The 19,923-nt window shown below is 42.1% G+C and overlaps 2 protein-coding genes across 8 annotated transcripts in view; one reads left to right on the top strand and one right to left on the bottom strand.

Moving 5' to 3' along the window:
* Window positions 1–6,550, top strand: part of samd4a (sterile alpha motif domain containing 4A) — a 46,922-nt gene extending 40,372 nt beyond the window's left edge. For all 5 annotated transcript variants that reach the window (XM_053632490.1, XM_053632491.1, XM_053632489.1 and 2 more), the window contains one exon: window positions 819–6,550. In XM_053632490.1, the coding sequence (XP_053488465.1) occupies window positions 819–847 (29 nt within the window). In that variant the 3' untranslated portion in view covers window positions 848–6,550. The remainder of the gene's footprint in view (window positions 1–818) is intronic.
* Window positions 6,551–6,893: 343 nt separating this feature from the next.
* On the bottom strand, window positions 6,894–19,826 carry gch1 (GTP cyclohydrolase 1). Of its 3 annotated transcripts, XM_053632502.1 has the most exons (9): window positions 19,747–19,826; window positions 19,003–19,395; window positions 14,629–14,738; window positions 12,166–12,221; window positions 11,411–11,442; window positions 10,709–10,793; window positions 8,598–10,003; window positions 7,192–8,564; window positions 6,894–7,128 (listed from the first exon to the last, which is right to left on the bottom strand). In XM_053632502.1, exons 2-7 carry the CDS (start codon window positions 19,370–19,372, stop codon window positions 9,877–9,879), a joined length of 780 nt encoding a protein of 259 aa, XP_053488477.1. In that variant the 5' UTR covers window positions 19,373–19,395; window positions 19,747–19,826; the 3' UTR covers window positions 6,894–7,128; window positions 7,192–8,564; window positions 8,598–9,876. The 3 variants fall into 3 exon arrangements, with proteins under 3 accessions (XP_053488477.1, XP_053488475.1, XP_053488478.1); XM_053632500.1 differs by having other exon boundaries at window positions 7,192–10,003; XM_053632503.1 differs by having other exon boundaries at window positions 7,192–10,003; window positions 19,003–19,391; window positions 19,747–19,795.
* Window positions 19,827–19,923: the final 97 nt, after the last annotated feature.

Below are 19,923 nucleotides of genomic sequence, written 5' to 3'. Positions count from 1 at the left end.
GATACTGATAGGTAGAGGCCACGCCTCCTTCACTGATACTGATAGACGCAGAGTCCACACCTCCTTCTCTGATACTGATAGACAGAGGCCACGCCTCCTTCACTAATACTGATAGACGCAGAGTCCACACCTCCTTCTCTGATACTGATAGACGCAGAGTCCACACCTCCTTCTCTGATACTGATAGACAGAGGCCACGCCTCCTTCACTGATACTGATAGACAGGCCACGCCTCCTTCACTGATACAGATAGACAGAGGCCACACCTCCTTCACTGATACTGATAGAGGCCACACCTCCTTCACTGATACTGATAGACGCAGAGTCCATACCTCCTTCACTGATACTGAGAGACACAGAGGCCACGCCTCCTTCACTGCTGATAGACACAGAGGCCACACCTCCTTCACTGATACTGAGAGACACAGAGGCCACACCTCCTTCACTGATACTGATAGACGCAGAGTCCACACCTCCTTCTCTGATACTGATAGACAGAGGCCACGCCTCCTTCACTGATACTGATAGACAGAGGCCACGCCTCCTTCACTGATACAGATAGACATAGGCCACACCTCCTTCACTGATACTGATAGAGGCCACACCTCCTTCACTGATACTGATAGACGCAGAGTCCATACCTCCTTCTCTGATACTGATAGACAGAGGCCACGCCTCCTTCACTGATACTGATAGAGGCCACGCCTCCTTCACTGATACCGATAGAGGCCACGCCTCCTTCACTGATACTGTTTACGAATTAAACAGTGTAATAATGAATGACTGACTCGTGTATGTTCTTCATCGTATATTTGTAGATGGTGTCGATCGGACGTCCACTATCTGAGAGAGCGCACGAGAAGGAGGCGGAGCTAACCATGAATTGAAGAGACGGTGGAGAGGAGGGCCGGCTTTACACCGGCTTTGTCCTTAAACTCCGCTCACTTGCTCATCTAACCAACACAGCCAGTGGTAGTGGAAGTAATGGCTGGTGGGTGTGGCTTACATGCTACCTTTCACCTTCTTCTGAAAGCCTGCTGCAACTGACCAGCTCCCATCATCATCCTCGTCATCCTCATCATCATCATCGTCATCGTCGCCATGACTACTTTATTATTTTTATTGTTTATTTTTTTTTTACATTAGGTCATTGGATATTTTTGGGAGATACAAAGAGAACAAACAAAATAATATCGTAAAACTGATCAGAGGTACTGTATGAGGTTCGGAGAAGAGAACAGAGGACGGAGAACTCCACGAGACTTAAGGATCGTCAAGCTGCCTCGCAGCACGCCGAAACCAAAAAAAAAAACAACAGCCACACCCTAAACTCCAGGAGCTGATCATAACTTGCATGGGCTCACCAAACCAAGTCGTTTACAGACAGCTGTCAGTCATCATCTCCAACAGCAACTTCCAGCATCAGTTTACAAGGTTTTTCGTTTTTCTCGGATTCATTTGGGAATTTCCCGGCCATTTGGGAAGCTGTTTTGTGAACGTTTCGAAGCGCGAGAGCAGCAGTGGTCAGAGAGGAGACGAGGAAGGCATGAGAGAGAGAGAGATAGAGAGAGAGAGAGGGAAATGACGTAAGCATGTGGAGGATGTGAGGTAGAACGAGAGGGGGAAGGAATGTCGTAAATGGATTCGGACGTCAAGGGAAGTGTACGAAGGCACGTGGTAAGTCAGGCTAAAGCGGATGTGTTTGCTCGGAATGGAAAGTTGATGCTTGTTAAGATTCCCATCTGGGAATCTTATTCGATAGGCATCACCGATTTGGATTTGCTCACGTGTTTGTATTTGAATGTCTTCGGAGAAGATTAACCGAAAGTAGGAGTCGTGTAAAAGTCTACGCCGGACCACTGCTCGCCGAGGAAGACGTGCTTATATTTATTCTCAGCGATACGCTCGGATTGTAAATAAACACGTGAATACAAACAGACGCGTCCGTTAGAGAGCTTTTTGAATTATACTATCCGCATGCTGGAGTGACTGGAGGAAATCGTACTCGAGTATGTAGCTCCACCTGGTGGCCAAATGATGTAACATGCAGTCATGTGCCTTCACATGGACATTCGGGCATCCAAAACAACCCCGATCTACTGTGCTGATGGTTTGTGGGTGGAGACGGAAACTTTTTTTTTTTTTTCCTTGACGTGAACAGGAAACATTTCACGCTCGGCTAACGTGACGTCATCCCTAGCTATATGTTACACTATGTCAGCAATTTCTCAGTGTTATAACTGATACACTTTGCAGTTCATTAACAGAAAGACTCACTGTATGAAGACTTGAAGATAACGATTATCGATACATCTTATGAGGACAGATTCAAAGAGCGCTGAAGATGAATTTAGGAAATGAGCTGTTTAGTTTGGTTCTCGTCCCTCCCAGTGTCGTCTTAAGGTCAGACAGTCGTCTAGCGTCTCGCGTTCGTAGGTTTACAGTGTGGAATAAGCTTTACGGTTTAACTTTGTGAATCTCAGCCTCTTCGTGATTTTTTTTCTTTCACTTCCGAGTAGCTGTTTGACTTTTCTGCATGGGATAGAACGTGGATTTTCGGGGCAATTTGAAAGCCCTTAAAATTAGGGCTGGGCGATATGGCAAAAAAATATTCTATCACGATACCCGAGGACATAACTACGATACACGACGCGTATCGCGATATATAATTCAGCTAATACGCTGTCTGCAAAACGAATTTGACGATACTTTTCTTTAACTCCTACACAGACAGAGATTACGCTTTTAAAATATTACGTCTATCCATTCAGTACCGTTTAATTTTTAAATTATTAAAAGCGTTTTTAAAAAAAAAAATTTTAAAAACAACAAAAAAACATCACCATACCAACGATATCTCGGAAACGTGTATCGCGTGTATCGTTTATCACGATACGGATATTATATCGATATATCGCCCGGCCCTGCTTAAAAATGAACGTTTGTCGAGTTTTGTGTATGGTAGTTGTTGGGTTTTTTTCTTCCTGATATAAGATCTTGTTTGTCGTACACTCGGTGCTGTGAAACGCTGAACTATTGAAAGCAAACATGTGCAATAGATTGGACGGAGCGTGCTGGAGAACACAACGTAGATCATGAGTGGATCAAAGGGGTGTCCACTGGGGATGGGATCCCTTGGAATCAAACAAACAAGCAGTTATAGGTGCGGGAGCGGGCGGTCAGATATGAAGCTCGCGTGACAGAGAACGTTTCATTAACGTGGGAGTGTACTCGTGTGATGATTTTTTTTTTATTATTATTATTTTTTACTGCATTTAATCATTAATCTTTAGTAAGCGCTTTATCCTGTTCAGGGTCACCTTGGTTTAAACGACCAGCTTAGAAAATATGATCAGCTAAAGTTTGATAGAAATTCTAGTGTACAGGTGTAAGCAAACATAACTGCCAGAGATGGTAGGATATCATGAATCACAGTGTGTGTGTGTGTGTGTGTGTGTGTGTGCTTTTAGCTCTTCACTGCCAACAATACCAGAGTTATGAAATAGATTTACGGGCTGTTGGCTTCACACACAGCCGCACCTCAAGCTAGATAAGGTCCAAAGATGCTATCACACGTTAGCAAAGCAATAAAGTCCAGAGTGCTGAGTAAAGGGTCTCTGCTGAACAAACGTTGATATTTCTCACTTTATGGGACTTTAAAATAATGAATTAAAAAAAAGTTGCAAGGGATTTAATGTCAGATATATATAGAACAGTCGGAAAAGTTCTCGAAGCTGCCTAGTGTTAGCTTGGCTAACTAGATAACGCTAAGCCTTGAGGTCGGCTAGTCGACTAGCGACAAGCTATCTGGTGTTAGCGAAGCCTTAAATCCAGCTAGATGTTATCTAAATGACATACGTAGCTGTTTTACGTTGCGTTCAGTCTGTGCTGTGCTAGTCAGAAAAGAGAGAGAGAGAAAGAGAGAGAGGTCTTCGTGACCGCGACAGGAAACGGAACGACTGTTTATTTATTTAACACCCATTAAGTAAACGTTTCCGAAGGTTTTATGTAGTCAGGAGTCATTTACATGAATGAACATGAACAATAGCTTCAAATCCGTCCTTCATCCACACTTGGAAATCGATGAAAGTTATGGAATCGGTCTGACTGACTGAGTTAGCTGACACGGCTGCATGTTAGCTAGCTAGCAAGCACTGCTTATTTTTCTCTAGGAACTTCTCGTAGGTCTCACAGGCCAGGTGGGATTTATGAATCAGAAAAAGAGCCGATAATATATATATATATATATATATATATATATATTTTTTTTTCTTTCTGTGATAATTTTCCTAATTCACAGAATTTTTGTACTCAGAATTTTAGCAATAACGGGCTCGCACGCTAGCTACCTAGCTATCTCCGTCAACAGTCCTGAAGCTTAACTAGGTCTGATTTCTCTGAGAAAGATAATGTAAACTGTGACTAATATTAATAATTCCAAAGCGAACGTCCGTGTGAACGTCCACCCACACGCCTGAGAAACTTCTCCTCTTGCTCTCCAGAGACTTGAAAGCAACAGAATGAGGCACTTTGCAACGTTCCCTAAGAATGATACTCTTAACGTGAGTTGAAATAGATGGGGCAGAGCATGGACTATCACTGCCTTACACACACACACACACACACACACACATACACGCACATGTGGTAAAAAGCCGTGTCAGAGAATGCCTCCATTTTGTGTGTAATAGCGCTTTAAAAGTGAGATGCGTTCAATGGCACCTTTAATTCTGTAGATCGTTACAAATGCTGTTCTGAACTAGTCGGCTTCTTCTTTCCTGCCTATGATTAACCTTTAAAGGAAAACGTTTTCTAGACGCATGCTCTTAAACCGCCGTGAGGCTTCGTGTGTGTGTGGGTCTCATTCGAGCGGTGCGTTTGTGTAATAGCCACTCAACACTGCCATTTGAACGAACCCCTATTAGCAGATTCAAATGATTATTTATTGGTTCTTTTTTTTTTTCTATTATTGTCGCAGATGTTATTGTATACATTAGATGTATTATTTAAGATACCATATGTATTAACTCGCTATGGCTGGTAACCATAAGTACATCTCATATCATTTTGTTATTTTGTTGTTGTTTGTTTTTGTTTTTTTTTTTCCTCTTTATCCGAGAAAAAAAAAAAAAAAAAAGTATTTTATCGTCCTGATTTGATTTCGTTCTTTCTTCGCGTCGTGTAAATCGCTCGCTCCGGGATCCAGATGGGATCGGGGATCGCATGCTGTACAGCGCAGGGTCGGAGTTCAGGCCTCGGCGTGTTAACGCATCGTCGTAGAGTAGATGAGAAACGCAAAGCTGACGTCTCAGATGGTTCTTGCAGTCGTGTGGCAGTCGGCATGAGACGATGCTATGAGCTTCAGGAAGTGATCGGTGTGTGTGTGTGGGCGCGCGCGTGTTTCTCAACGGGTACAAATATATGTGTGGCGGTCTGGGAAAACCCTTAGGACATCGCTTTAAGAAGACGTAAATATATTTGAACCGAACCTATGTTCGCCTACAAAGATCGCGTTACGTAACGAGGCATTCAGGACAGATACGGCTAGATAGAAAACGTGTCGAAAATCCCCCCATTCGGAACCCCGAATGCCCGCTAGGCTCCTGCGTCATCATCGAAACGAAGAAGAGCGCTCTCTGTCCGAACAACAGACGCAAACGAGCCGCACATATACACGAGTCTATTAAGTACACCTGCACCGCTCGTACCAGGTCAGTACTACGAGTGGGTGTACCTAATAAACCGGCAACCCAGTGTATAGCCCATACGGCGCGATTTTGTGTCCGTTTAACTGCACACGACTGCAACCCAAAGGTCAAAGAGAAAGATATTCCAAAGTGTTTGATTTTATTTTTTTATACTGGCTGTGTTCATTAGTCATATTGCGTAATTATCTTTCTTTTCTTTTTTTTTTTTTTTTTTAAAGGAAAACAAATCTGCATCTATACTGTACGCTATACCGCTTTACTGTGTCCTTTAATTACCTTCAAGAGCCGATGTCCTGTATTGACTGCAGGCTTATATATATATATAAATATATAAATAATACATATATTTAAACAACAAAAAAAAAAACATCATATGTTTAAAAAATTACAAAAAACAAACAAACAAACAAACAAAAAAAAAGTAATTTATATTTTAAAAATGCATGTGAGGCTGGGAAGTCGTATTTAGAATAACAAATGGCAGTGCCTTTTTCCTCTCGTTTTTTTTTTTTTTTTCTTTCTTTTTTTTCGGATATTTAGCCGAAATGTAAAGGATTTTATATGGATTTAAAATATTTAGTGGTTAATAACAAAGCTGGAAGCATTGACTGTTTAAAAAAAAAAAAAAGGAAAAAAAAAAAAAAAAAGGATCAATCCAAACAAACAAATTGTTGGTTTTATGAATTTTTTTTTTAATTATTATTATTATTATTATTATTTTTTTTTAAGAAGCACGTCCTTTTGTTGGCCTTGTCTGTCAGATAAACACTTCAGTACTGCTTAGGTACTTTCAATGCTGATATGAAGTTATATGAATTAAACCTGTTTGTACAACAATCAGATTTCTCTCTGTGTGTGTGTGTGTGTGTGTGTGTGTGTGTGTGTGTGTGTGTGTGTGTGTGTGTGGTGTCTGCGAGTAAATGGAACGTCTTGTAATACGTTTTCAAACTGACGCTGCAACGTGACATTATATTATTCTTGTTCTTCTCCTCGGAGGAGTACGCTGAACGCGACCCTGAAGAAGATTTAACGCCTCGGTTAAATACTGAGACTTTAAGTCTGCAGCTGAGCGTTTCGGCTTCGGTAAAGAAGTATTCTCTCTCTCTCTCTCTATGAGGTTCTTTTTAAATAAAGTTAAGAAAAGGTTTACCATAAAAAAAAAATAAATAAAAATTAAATCAATGATACGACTACTGGCCACTTTAATAGGAACACCTGCGTACACACCAGTTCTGTGGGCGGGTGGAAACATCTTGTAGACGAGCGAGATCAGAGGGTTTGCGCTAACAGGAAGGCTTCGGTAAATTATCCACCACGCTTTACAACCACGATGTGCAGAAAAAGCATCTCGGGAAGCACTAGACTTCAAAGGTTGAGCGGGGTGGACTAGAGCAGCAGCAGACCACATCGGGTTCCATTCCTGTAAGCCAAGAACAGGAATCTGATAATAATAATAATAATAATAATAATAATAATAATAAACCTTAGGTTCCAAGTATAAATCCTTCAGAAAGCAAAGAATCCTGAACTATCCGAAGATGGCCGCGGGATGTTTTTCTGCTTCTTCTAATAAAAACAAAAACTTTCAGCATGGTTACAAGCGATTTTCAAACAGAATTTATTTGATGAACTTAACATCAGTTTGCTGTAAATGAACACTTAAGTGTACTCAGGACTGGGGGAGTCCCTGTGAAGGCCACATGAACAGGACTGGAACACTAACGTGAAGTGTTCGCTTTCTCACTCACGTTTACGTAAAAACACCCACATCCATACATCTCAAAAGTTATAATATATATATATATATTCTTCTGAATATATCATTCAAAACATGAAAACACAACAAATTACTTTAGGTGGTACATTCAAAATAAAATAGAGCATATATTTTGTGTATATATATATATATATACACACACACACATCATCTAAACCTGATGTGTACTGACGAGTTAATAGAAATTTCTCTTGACGTTATTAACATTTGACATGTATATAAATATCTGAGTAGTAAACTATGTTTTCTTTGAGGCTTGGATTTCGATCGCGTGCATCACCGGCGCTGTGAGAGGGAAAAGCTCACACCGATCAACATCGTTATCAAAGTTGAGATCATTTTCATATCTCAACCGCAACTTCAAACTTTGGTCCGTACACAACAGCGAGAAAGAAAAGAAAGAAAAAAGAAAAAAAGAAAAAGATGGTCCTATATCAGAGGAGTGAAGAAGACTGACGGCCTTCGGTACAGTAACACGCTCACACGGACAGGACACGACACGACGTGGTGCTGAGTGGATCATGCGTGGGTCATCAGGTACACGGAACACAGTTAATACACTTTGATGACTGAACTACACACCTCACACACCGACACGTGACACGTTACAGTACAGTTTGGATACACGGATCTGGGATTAAAAGTTTACCTGAAAAATGGGTGAATTACAGAAACAATTCGTGTGTTTAAGTTCAGATTAAATTTATGGCCATTTATTCTTTCAGGCCATCAGATTAAAGCAAGAAACAACCTCTCAGTTTAAACCAATCAGAATCTCTTACCGCTATCAGTTTAAACCAATCAGAATCTCTTACCGCTATCAGTTTAAACCAATCAGAATCTCTTACCTCTATCATTTTAAACCAATCAGAATCTCTTACCGCTATCAGTTTAAACCAATCAGAATCTCTTACCGCTATCAGTTTAAACCAATCAGAATCTCTTACCGCTATCAGTTTAAACCAATCAGAATCTCTTACCTCTATCAGTTTAAACCAATCAGAATCTCTTACCTCTATCAGTTTAAACCAATCAGAATCTCTTACCGCTATCAGTTTAAACCAATCAGAATCTCTTACCTCTATCATTTTAAACCAATCAGAATCTCTTACCGCTATCAGTTTAAACCAATCAGAATCTCTTACCGCTATCAGTTTAAACCAATCAGAATCTCTTACCGCTATCAGTTTAAACCAATCAGAATCTCTTACCGCTATCAGTTTAAACCAATCAGAATCTCTTACCTCTATCAGTTTAAACCAATCAGAATCTCTTACCGCTATCAGTTTAAACCAATCAGAATCTCTTACTTCTATCAGTTTAAACCAATCAGAATCTCTTACCGCTATCAGTGTAAACCAATCAGAATCACAGCATCTATCAGTTTAAATCAGAATCTCGTACCTGTATGTGTTAAGTTTCTATGTGATGTGTATATTCTATTTATGCTTTTACTACATCTTATGACTTTGATTCAATTGTTTATTATTCTTATCAACAATTCAAAATGAAGAGCATTGTTTGGGAATACACCCCCATTATCCCCAACATCCATCACTTTCCTCTCACTTAAATCCGATTAGGTTGTGAGTTTTTCTTTTCATACAGAGTATAAGGTATTAGGGGGTAGCACAACCCAAAATCATGAAATACAACCCGACAGGTCTAATTAATATTTCAGGTTTTCCATGGTGACTTGCAGCAACGAAAGTACACAGTTTTTGTGCGTGTGTGTGTGTGTGTGTGTGCATGGATTTTGTTTGTTTGTTTGTTTGTTTGTTTGTTTGTTTTTCACACTGACTGAACATTTCTACTCATTTCACCTTTTTTAAAAAAAAAAAAAAAAAAAAAAAAAAAAGTTACATACTGCAGCTCTAATGCGGGTCAGATCACACGCGTTTGGATAGAAATACGGCAGCGGTAGCGTCCATGTTTAAAATCATCCTAGGTCTGTCAGCGAGTCAGGGTTAGGACACCGAGTGGTATTTATGGTGGTATAATGCATCTGGCAACTGAATAAATATAAAGTGGCTAAAAGGGTTTTCACATTTGTCGAAAAACTTGTTGCTATGACGATGTTGTTACAGTGATGGAAACTGTCGGCTATATTAGAATTTGAGTCTGTGGACCTATAACCACCTGAAAATCATAAAAAAAGCACTCAAAATCTCTGTGCGCTTGAGCGCGCACACACACACACACACACACACACACGTAAAAACACTAGGAGGGATGGTTTAACTGAGGTATCTCCCACTCTGAGAAAGCAAGTGCTGGGAGAACACACTCGCCAGCAGCACAACCTCCCCTTCGAGGCCAGTACAGAAACAACATGATGGTGAAGGATGGACGTGTCGGAGAAGGATGTCTGATCTACACACGTGGCTCGTCTCAGCTCCGGATCAGTGTGAGGAACTCGTCTCTGGTTTTGGGGTCCTCGCGGAAAACGCCCAGCATAGTGCTCGTCACTGTTTTACTGTTCATCTTCTGCACGCCTCGCATCACCATACACATGTGACTGTCGAGGAGAGAGAGAGAGAGAGGGGAGAGCGCACACAACACAAACATGAACAAAGCACTTTCAGGGAAGATATTCAGACCTTTTCCTGTAGAACAGATCAACATATAAGCTCAATATACAGACAGGTGACAAATTAAAGGAAAAAAACCCAACATAAAGCATGTTAACTAGTCAGGACATTGTTGGGTTTCTGTGTGTAGAGTAGCGTGACTATGTTTAGATGGGAAAGGGGAGGGGTGTGAGCCCCTCGCTGGCCAAACAATTCACACCGCTCCACAATAACTTTGGTACAGAGATAAAAACGTACAGCACGACTAAAGCCTTTTCGATAGTAAACACTGTACACTACTGCCGCAATAAAATGATAAACATTTAAACCTAGAAAACCAAGTTTAAAAAAAAAATAAGTTTAAAAATACTCGAGTTTTGGTGCCGGTCTCGTCCGTGCCTGGGTTTTCCAGCTCTTTTGATTGGCGCTTATTGTAAAATTGTATCGAGGAGTACTTCGTCTTCATCTTTCATTATGTTTTCTCCGCTCATCTACGCCGGTAGGTGAGCTCGAGTCTTTCGGTCACGAGGCCCCGAACGTCGAACCTTTTCGTTTAGTTTTACGCTCGAATTGAAAACGAGTACAAAAAAAAAAAAAAAAACAACAACAAAAGGCTAGACAGCATGCTGTGCGAGTAATAAAGGAGTTCGTACGTTGCCTCGACGACCACTCCGACTCCGGCGGGCTGTAGAGCTTCGGTGATGGCGACGGCGATCTGTTTGGTGAGACGTTCCTGCACTGAAATCGACAAAAACACCAAATAAATAAATAAATACACAATGTTCGACTCGTACGTTAACATCTCGGTTTGAGTGTGACCGTATAGAGAAAGAAACGCTGACAGAAAAGAGAGAGAAGAGGAGTGAAAGAGAGAGAAAAATAAACACACACACACACTCAAATATAAAATTTATATATATATATATATATATACACACACACACACACACACACACACACATACATATACACACACACACACACACACACACACACACACACACACACACACACACACACACACACACATATAGAAGGGAATTGAAGGGAAGGAAGAAAGAGAATGAGGGGAAAAAATTAATTCATAGGCCCTATAGAAATTTGACAAGATGAGGAGACAGGAACAGTACGAACAATAGATACAAAAACCAGAAAGGAAAAAAAAATGAGAGCGAGAGAATTAAAAACAGGATGAAAACGAAGTACGGGAATGGAGAAAGGACGAAAGAAAGAAAATCCTGAGGGGGAAAGAAGAGGGAAGGCGTGGTAAGGCATGACGCAGGGTGAGCTGGACTAACGAAAGAGGAAAGGGAGAGAAAGAGAAAAATAGCTGTTTAACAAAAGCGGATCGTTACCTTGCAGCCTTCTGCTGTAGATCTCAACGATCCTGCAATGAGAGAAACGCAGAGAGACACGATGATGTGCGCGTCTGTGTGTGTTTGCATGTGTATGTGTGTGTGTGTGTAAGAGAAAGCGCTAAACCTCAGGTATTAAGGTCAGAGAGGATCAGTGTGGTCTTCTTACGTACTGGAGTTCTAATCTTCTTAAATGCTACACACACTTACACGCGCAGAAACAAAGCGGGGACGTACACAGGCTTCGGCGTAGTGACCGCAGCCTGCTTTAATAAGGCTTACCGTTTCGCGCGCTCAGGAACGGCAGCGTTAATAAAAGCGCTATTGCAGCTTTCTCTGAATACGGGTTAATACTCGAGTCTGAATTACGCGTTCCCGGCCTTAACATCGACGCAACTTAAAAGGAGCAACTTGTGTATTATTACCCATGATGCACCAGAAATCCGGTGCACAGCTAATGCATACTACCTACAATGCACAGATTCCGTTCACTACTGCACAAATAAATAAATAAATAAAATTTAAAATGTAAACATCATATTAGATCAAACAAAGAAGATTAATCACGTTTCTCGTCGTCTTTTATAAATTCGAGCTGATAAGCAAAGTCGACGCTGAAGTCGGAAAACTAACCAAAAAAAAAAAAACGTTTACGTGAAAATGATGTAGTGCTCGCTTTGTGGTGCTTGGGCCCCGAGGATTGCTTGAGGAATGCTCTGAGTGTGTGCGTGTGTGTGTATGATTATTTTACACACCTTGCCAGTTTGCTGAGGCCGAGAACCCTCTTGTTAGGTAGGTAGCCTATGTGGACCTGCAGGCAGCGAAACACAAAGTCGAATTCAAAAGTACATTTCATACGCAGCACTGAGCTGAACGTGGACAGAAAAAAACGCATGGCGCTTCGCCGAGCGTGAACTTCCTGCGAACGCCGGTGGCGAAGAGATGAATCGGTTTCATCAGTTTCTGATTTTGAGAGAGAGAGAGAGAGAGAGAGAGAGAGAGAGAGAGAGAGAGAGAGAGAGAGAGAGAGAGGATTAAAGGCAGACAGAAAAGAAGAGAAAGAGACAGCATGAAGACAGAAAGAGATTTAAAAACAAAAGCAGAGAGAGGAAAAGGAAAGAGCAGCAAAGATTAAGAACAAGCGAGAGAGACAGAGAGAGAGAGAGAGAGAGAGAGAGAGAGAGAGAGAGACTCAGTGTGTGTTTAGAAGCTCTCTTGCCCTCAGGCCTTGAGCAGAAGCTCCACTCAAATGTCAGCAACAATGTGATGAAGCTGAGCAGGAGAAAGGGCAACGCGTGCACACACACACACACGGTTTACTAACGTTGTGAGGACCTAATTATTAATGCAGCTAATTAACGCTATGCCTACACCTAAATAAGGTTTAATAGCCCAAAACGAAACCTTCTGGCTCTTTATGGTTTTGTTTTTGTTAAATAAAAGCTGACGTTAAATAAAACTGGTTTATGGAAATCTACATCTCCGTTATGAAGATGATGCTGGGTTCATTTTGTAAATTAAAATGAGATAAAGGTTACATTTGTATTAATATGAAATAAAATAGATGGACTCATAGATGAGCAGTGAGAAGAGTGTGTGATGTGTGTAAGTGATGTGAAGCATGAGAGCACACCCGAGTGCGTTGATGTATGTATGTGTGTGTGTGTGTGTGAGAGATGCTGACAGGCCTGGATATCAGTGATGGAGGATGAAAAAAGGTGGACGCACAGCCGACTGAATGATTATTGTCGCAGGCATGGAGAGATGAGGAAGGACAAATGTGGGCTGAGAGAGAGAGAGAGAGAGAGAGAAAAGGGAGTATAAGAGAGACACAGATAAAGACACAGAGAGAGAGAGAGAGAGAGAGAGAGAGAGAGAGATGAAGAGACAGACAGATAGAGAGAGAGAGAGAGAGAAACAGAGGGACAGAGAGAGAAAGTGTGAGAGAGACACACAGAGAGAGAGCGCGCGAGAGAGAGAGAGAGAGAGAGAGAGAAAGTGAGAGACACGCACACACACGCACACACACACACACACACACACACACACACACACACACACACACACACACACACACACAGAGTGAGACAGAGAGAGAGAGAGACATATAATATGTGGGAGAGACAGAAAGATAGAGAGAAAATCATAGAGAGGGACAGAGAAAGAGAAAGAGAGACAGAAAAGGGAGTGAGAGCCTGAGACATAGACAGAGAGAGACACACACACACAGATAAAGAGAAGAAGAGACAGAGAGAGAGACAGATAAATAGATAGATAGAGAGAGAGAGACAGAAAGAGAGCGAGACAAAAGAGAGAGAGAGATCTATATAGAGAGAAAGACAGAAAGAGAGACGTGTCAGCAGGGACAAGGAGGAAAGTGATGACACCTAACAAACTAAATTGTGGGTAGAAAAATAAATATTCTGGAACACCTCTGTGTGGGTGCGTGTGTGGTGTGTGCACGTGTGTGTGTGTGTGTGTGTGTGTGTGTGTGTAGTGTGAGATCGATGGCTGGTCCTGTCATCACCAGCATGTGTACACTGACAGGACTCGGCTGCGTCTCTTTTGTGTGAGACGGAGCACAGCTGCTGCGCTGTAAGGGGCGTGGCGCGTCTCGTGTATCTCGTGTGTCACTCGCAGTTTCCGTGTTTGCGTGGGACTTTCCCTCCATTCTTCTGGGAGAGTTAATTACTGCTATTCATGTCATCTTTCTCAGACAGGAAAGAAATCTACTCGGTCCAAAGGTAAGCGTGTGGACACGCCCCGCCCCGCGCCGCGGTGCTCTCAGTGCAGTTCAGTGTTTACTTTAGTTTCTCACAGGAACTCCGATGCTAACGTCGAGCTAACAGGTTTATAGCTCATAGCTAGCGTGTTCTCAGAGAGGAACGTGATTGGACGGAGGGCTTTACGCTTCACAGGAACATGAAAAGCGGCGAAGGAAAAAAGAAAGAAAAACAACAGATAGAGATTGACAGACAAAAAGAAAGATAGAACAGCAGACAAAGAAAGAACAACATATAAACAGAGACAGAAAGAAAGAATGACAGAGATAGATAGATTTATAATTTAATAATAATAATAATAATAATAATAATAATAATAATAAGGCAGTGTTTTGGCTTTAACCATGTGATTAATTATGCACGGAATCCTGCACTTATTTATTTTATGATGATCTTTCGCTCGGAGGAGAAAGGTGCACAGGGCGTGGTCCTTACTCTGCCGAAGATGGGGACGAGGTGGTGCTCGCACATGGAGAACATGTCGATGTCCTTCACGATCACCATCTCATCGTGGTCTTCGTCGAAAATGGCGTCGTTCAGAACATCTGCAAACATGAAGAAGAGACGCACACATTCACACACACTTCACACGCCATCCCTCCTCTTCCTCACATCGCACTCCTCTCACGTCAAATCCGAGTAAACACGTCCTGCTTTATCTCTCTGCCTTTCTCACGCGGGCTTTCTCATTTCCTGACTGCTATCTCTCAGCCGTGTGAGAACACGGACACGGGGCCTGTCGCTCCGCAGCGGTCCATTAACGAGGCGGTTTATCTCGGGTCTGATCGTCACGCCAATAACGCTGCTGACGAAGGAGCTTTAATATTAAAGCCACAATAACCAGGTCTGATCCCTCGTCTGATCCCTGGTCTGATCCCTCATAACACTCAGTCAACACTGACCAAAGTGTATTACTGTTCCTTTATTTATATTATCGAGCAGAGAGAGAGAGAAAGAAAGAAAGGGCGAGAAAGAGAAAGAAAGGGAGAGAAAGAGAAAGAAAGGGAGGGGAAGAGAAAGAAAAGGAGAGAGAGAAAGATTTTACTTTTAACAGTCCTTTATTTTAACCATTCATGATGTGTCTATCGTTCTTACAGCAAATAAATAGTATCTCTAAATACCTAAATACTTAAATAAATAAATAGATAGATAAAAAGATAAATAGTTAGACGAATAAATTTAAGAGCAAGTGTTTCTGTTAAAAAGTTAACATTAATGATTCATTTTCAACACAACATAAAGCCTCGCCCTGCCCCCAAACCTTACAGACGCCCTGCAGTCAAATTCAATTCTGAGTCTGGCCTTCGAGAGAATGAGAGAGAGAGAGAGAGAGAAAGGGTAAAAGAAACAATACAATAGAAAATGAAAAAGATTAGGAGATAAACCCTGTAGATGTTAAAGGATCTGGGCCTCTTTCCTGATATTTACTGCGAGCAGAGTGGAGAGAGGAGAGAGTAGAAAGTGGAGAGAGAGGAGAGAGAGTAGAAAGTGGAGAGAGAGGAGAGAGAGTAGAAAGTGGAGAGAGAGGAGAGAGAGGAGAGAGCTGACAGACTAGAACCTGATGTGCTCTTCTGCCGGAGGTTCAACGTGTTGTGATGCTTTTCTGCTCACCACGGTTGTACAGAGTGACTACTCAAACCAGTCTGGTCTTTCTCTTACTGACGAGACCCGCAGGACCGCTGCACACTCGGTCGAGTGTATATTTCATTAGATTTCTGAATTCAGGGCAACTTTAAAATTCATTCTCAACTCTGAAAAGCTAGAAGGTGTTGATTCATTTCCTCCAACAACTAACAGGGAGTCATACCAGTCACCTGGCTTTGTGTCTGGCCACGCTGTTGGTTAATTTCCTTCATCAGCACAACCCCAAGTCCTTCACTACCTCCACAGTGTTGTTTCCTTCTACAATAAACACGAACAGTGTTAGAAAAATATTCTCAATTATACTTCGGTTACTTAACTTACTGAGTATTTTTTTCCCTTTATACCATTTCAATTAATAGCCAACCAGGCACCCTTCTAGTGCATATGTGTGTGTGTGTGTTTTGTTTAAAACAACAACCTTTCATTGAAGTAGAACATAACCACTCAGTCAAACTCAACCTGAGGGCAGCAGCTGTTCAATGACACACACACACACACAACAAAAGAACAGGAAATCAAATCAGCGTCAGGCTCGAGCCGTCCCTCAGCCCCGCTCCCATCCCCACGAACACCACACACTCAATTACACTAACCGAACGGCCCTGCACACGCACCAGCACAAACACACACGCAAAAGATAATGAGTTGCCATGGATACCCTTTAAATTGGGGAGATGTCAACGAGCGGTTCAGCTGCTCGAACCCTGAAATAAAGGACGCAATCGGCTCAGCCCGTGCCAGACGTCAGTGACGCACGCGGCAAACAAAACGTGACGCGGTTTCACCCACAGATTCACCACCGTTTACACGTTTCACGCCGAAACCACCGCCGGTCCTTTCTGATAGAACAGAAAGAAAGAAGCCAAATGGGAAGAAAGAAAGAACAGACAGACCAAAAGAATGACAGAAAGGATGACAGACAGACAGACAAAAATAGGCAGATAGAAAGACAAATAGATTAACAGAGAGAAAGAAAGAAAGACAGCCAAAAAGAATGACAAAGATCAACAGACAGATAGACAGCAAGAAAGAACAACAGACAAAAAGAACAGCAGATAGAGAGACCGATAAATAGATAGATAGAATGACAAAGAACAGCAGATAAAAAATAAAGAAAGGAATAAAGAGAGAAAGAAAGATAGACGAGGTTCTGTGCTGATGCTAGGAACAGGCCTCTATCTGTACATAGGGATGGAAACTTTCTACAGAATCACTAATGAAGTGATTTAAATAAAGTCAATATAATAAATAAACTTGATTAATACCCCCTAACCCTTCTTTTAATAAACCCTAAATTAGTCAGCTCGTCATGGTGCTGCTAATCAGCCAAAAGCGACGCTTGTGCCAAAACCTACCGTACACCCTGTACTGTACACAACCAACACCTGAACTCAGGGCGTTTATTCAAACTAGCCATCGAATATTTCTATAAAACTATTTGTTTATTAAATCGGACGAATAATTCAAACCGGATTTCTTTCAAAGCGCACGATCAGGGAAGGGGTGGCGAATGTTCCAACCAATCACACACGAGAAGCCTGAGAGCCAGGTCGCCTTGACCAATCACGTGCGAGATAAGCATTTTGTACATGTCGCCGTTCCTCACCAGGGTGAAGGTCGCCAGGGGCACTGAACTCAGCTGAGCGCTTGCACATGAGGGTTTTAAGACTGGAAATCATGCCAAATGTTCAACAAATGAGGGCCCTAAAATGCTGTCCAAACCAGGACCAGATGTGTGCATCTGGGTAAAACTAAGAGGGGCAGCTCCCTGCCTCCACCACTCACAGTACAGGAGCAGAACAGCGATGTTATATTAGTCCACGGTAATACCAAGGATCCTCAGAACAAGTTCATTTCACACTAGCTGGACAACTGAAAAACCAACACACACACACACAATATATAAATATATAAATAAATATATATATATATATATATATATATATATATATATATATATATATATATATATATATATATATATATATATATATATATATATATATAAAAAACAGGAAGTACACTTTGAGGAAAACTGTTTTCCTTACAGAGAACAATGGATAAACAAAGGTGAGGTTTTTGAGAAGTAAACCGTTTGAAAGGAAACGTGAATGGAATGAAGAACATCAGCCGGGTGAAACCTGTTACAGCCCAGTTCCCAGGAACGCCTGCCAAGAGCCGTCCGTTATCCGATAAACCCAGCTCAATACTAAAAAATCCTAGAATTAAGACTGCTTTTTAAAGTTCGGCGCGATCGCCACCGTCGCCATACGTACTCCGACGTTCGTCATACAAAGCTGCTTTTTAATGAAGCCGTAATAAACGCCGGTTATGACCGCGGTCTGAACGGCCTCGCGTGATCACACACATGAAACGCGTTCATACCGTACAGGTGACACAGACAGACACCGCGTGCGTACGTGGCTTGGGAATGCGCTCGAGACGTCGAGAACGGACGGGATCAGGACGTTTCCGTGGTAACGTTCGATTATCAGTTTTATATAGTAGTTTGGGATAAATAAATGATTTCATCTGGACGTGGCTTGCAATATGATCCACACTCGTCACCGGCTTAAGACTCAGATATTCGCTTGTTTATACGAACACATCGGATTTAACATTTTTCAATGAGAATTGACTCGTTTTTCTGTGTTTTCAGATATACTTTCACACGCATAACTCAGCGGTAGCTCAGCGGTAGCTCAGCGGTTAAGACGTCGGACAACTGATCAGAAGGCCCTTAAGCAAGGCCCTTAAATATTAACCGCTCAGTTGTATGAATGAGATAAGCGGCGTCTGTCAAACAGTGTAAATGTAAATGTGAACATAACTTAAAATTGCTTATAGATAGCCAGGGGAAGGCTTGAAATCTTGGTCTCGGGATCCGGGTCCTAGTCTAGCTACAGGTTCTCTGTGAAGATGATCTGCTCTACAGAACAACATTTCCCAAACTCATAGGGTTGATCTACGCGGACGTCCTCCTGCCGATAACTATACCCTATACTTTATTTTAGTGTGCGCTCCCGACCCATCGTAAGTTGAATTGGGTGTGTTAGAGAAGGTCTCGGTCTCTCTCTCCATCTCTCTCTGTGTCTCAGGCTCTCTCTCTGTCGGTTCTCCAGGACCAGGGTCAGGACCCTGTTCCCTCCCAACATCATAACTCACCTATGATTTTCTCCTGATAACCCTTGGTGAAGAACTGCATGGCCGTGGCCGCCCGGTAAGGCGTCTTCAGCAGGCCTTGTCTCTGCGGATCTTCTCCCAGACCCCTGAGGATGGTGGTGTAGGCGGTGACGATACCCGGCAGGCTCATCTCGTTGTCCTCCACGCTCCGAGTGCGCTCTTCCCTCCAGCTCTCCATCACAGACGAACACGGGGCGCGGGTGCCGCTGGACTTCTCACCTTTGGGCGTCTCTTTAGGTGCGCCGTTCCACTTGGGCATCTTCTCCATCCCGTCCAGAAGTCCGTTCATGGCAGCGTCGTTGCTGGACGCGGCTTCGCTTTCTCTTTGACTCGGTTTGGAGCGCTCCATCATAGCAGCGGTGATCTCTGACCTTTCTGGTATAAAGTGTATAACATATAGTACTTATATACAGTTAGATTTAACTGTCACTTTAATGTGACACTTTTAAGCGTATAATATTTTAATATTACGTATTAATACCATTTTACAATATTAATTCTACTTCTTTAAGCCATAATTAAAACTAATCATGTAAGAGCTGTATGAGTGCTCTATCACTTTAAGAGTCACAAATAATTCAACTGTATTAATTATGCAAGCTTTGTATTAATAGCCTCTAAAACAGCTCAATTATAATTAGTGTACTTGTTTAAATCTTTGTATTAACCTTATTTCATCTTTCTCTGAGAATAATAATGAAATATAAACATATAGAAAGCACTCACTCGTGTGAAGTTTCTCCGTTTCACTGCTCAAGCCTCAGCTGCCTTTTCTCCTCAGGTTGTGTGCACGCGCCGAGCACCTCAACCTTTATAACCGTATGCTAATTCCTGACGCGCCATTGGTCACTCTGGCCGCGCACGTCACCCTTAGGGAGAATCTCTAAGCAAGCCGTTGATTGA

Source organism: Ictalurus furcatus, chromosome 9 (assembly GCF_023375685.1).
Source record: "Ictalurus furcatus strain D&B chromosome 9, Billie_1.0, whole genome shotgun sequence".
NCBI classification, from domain to species: Eukaryota; Metazoa; Chordata; class Actinopteri; order Siluriformes; family Ictaluridae; genus Ictalurus; species Ictalurus furcatus.
Note: the sequence above shows the minus strand (reverse complement) of the source record. Positions and strands in the feature narration are given on the sequence as shown.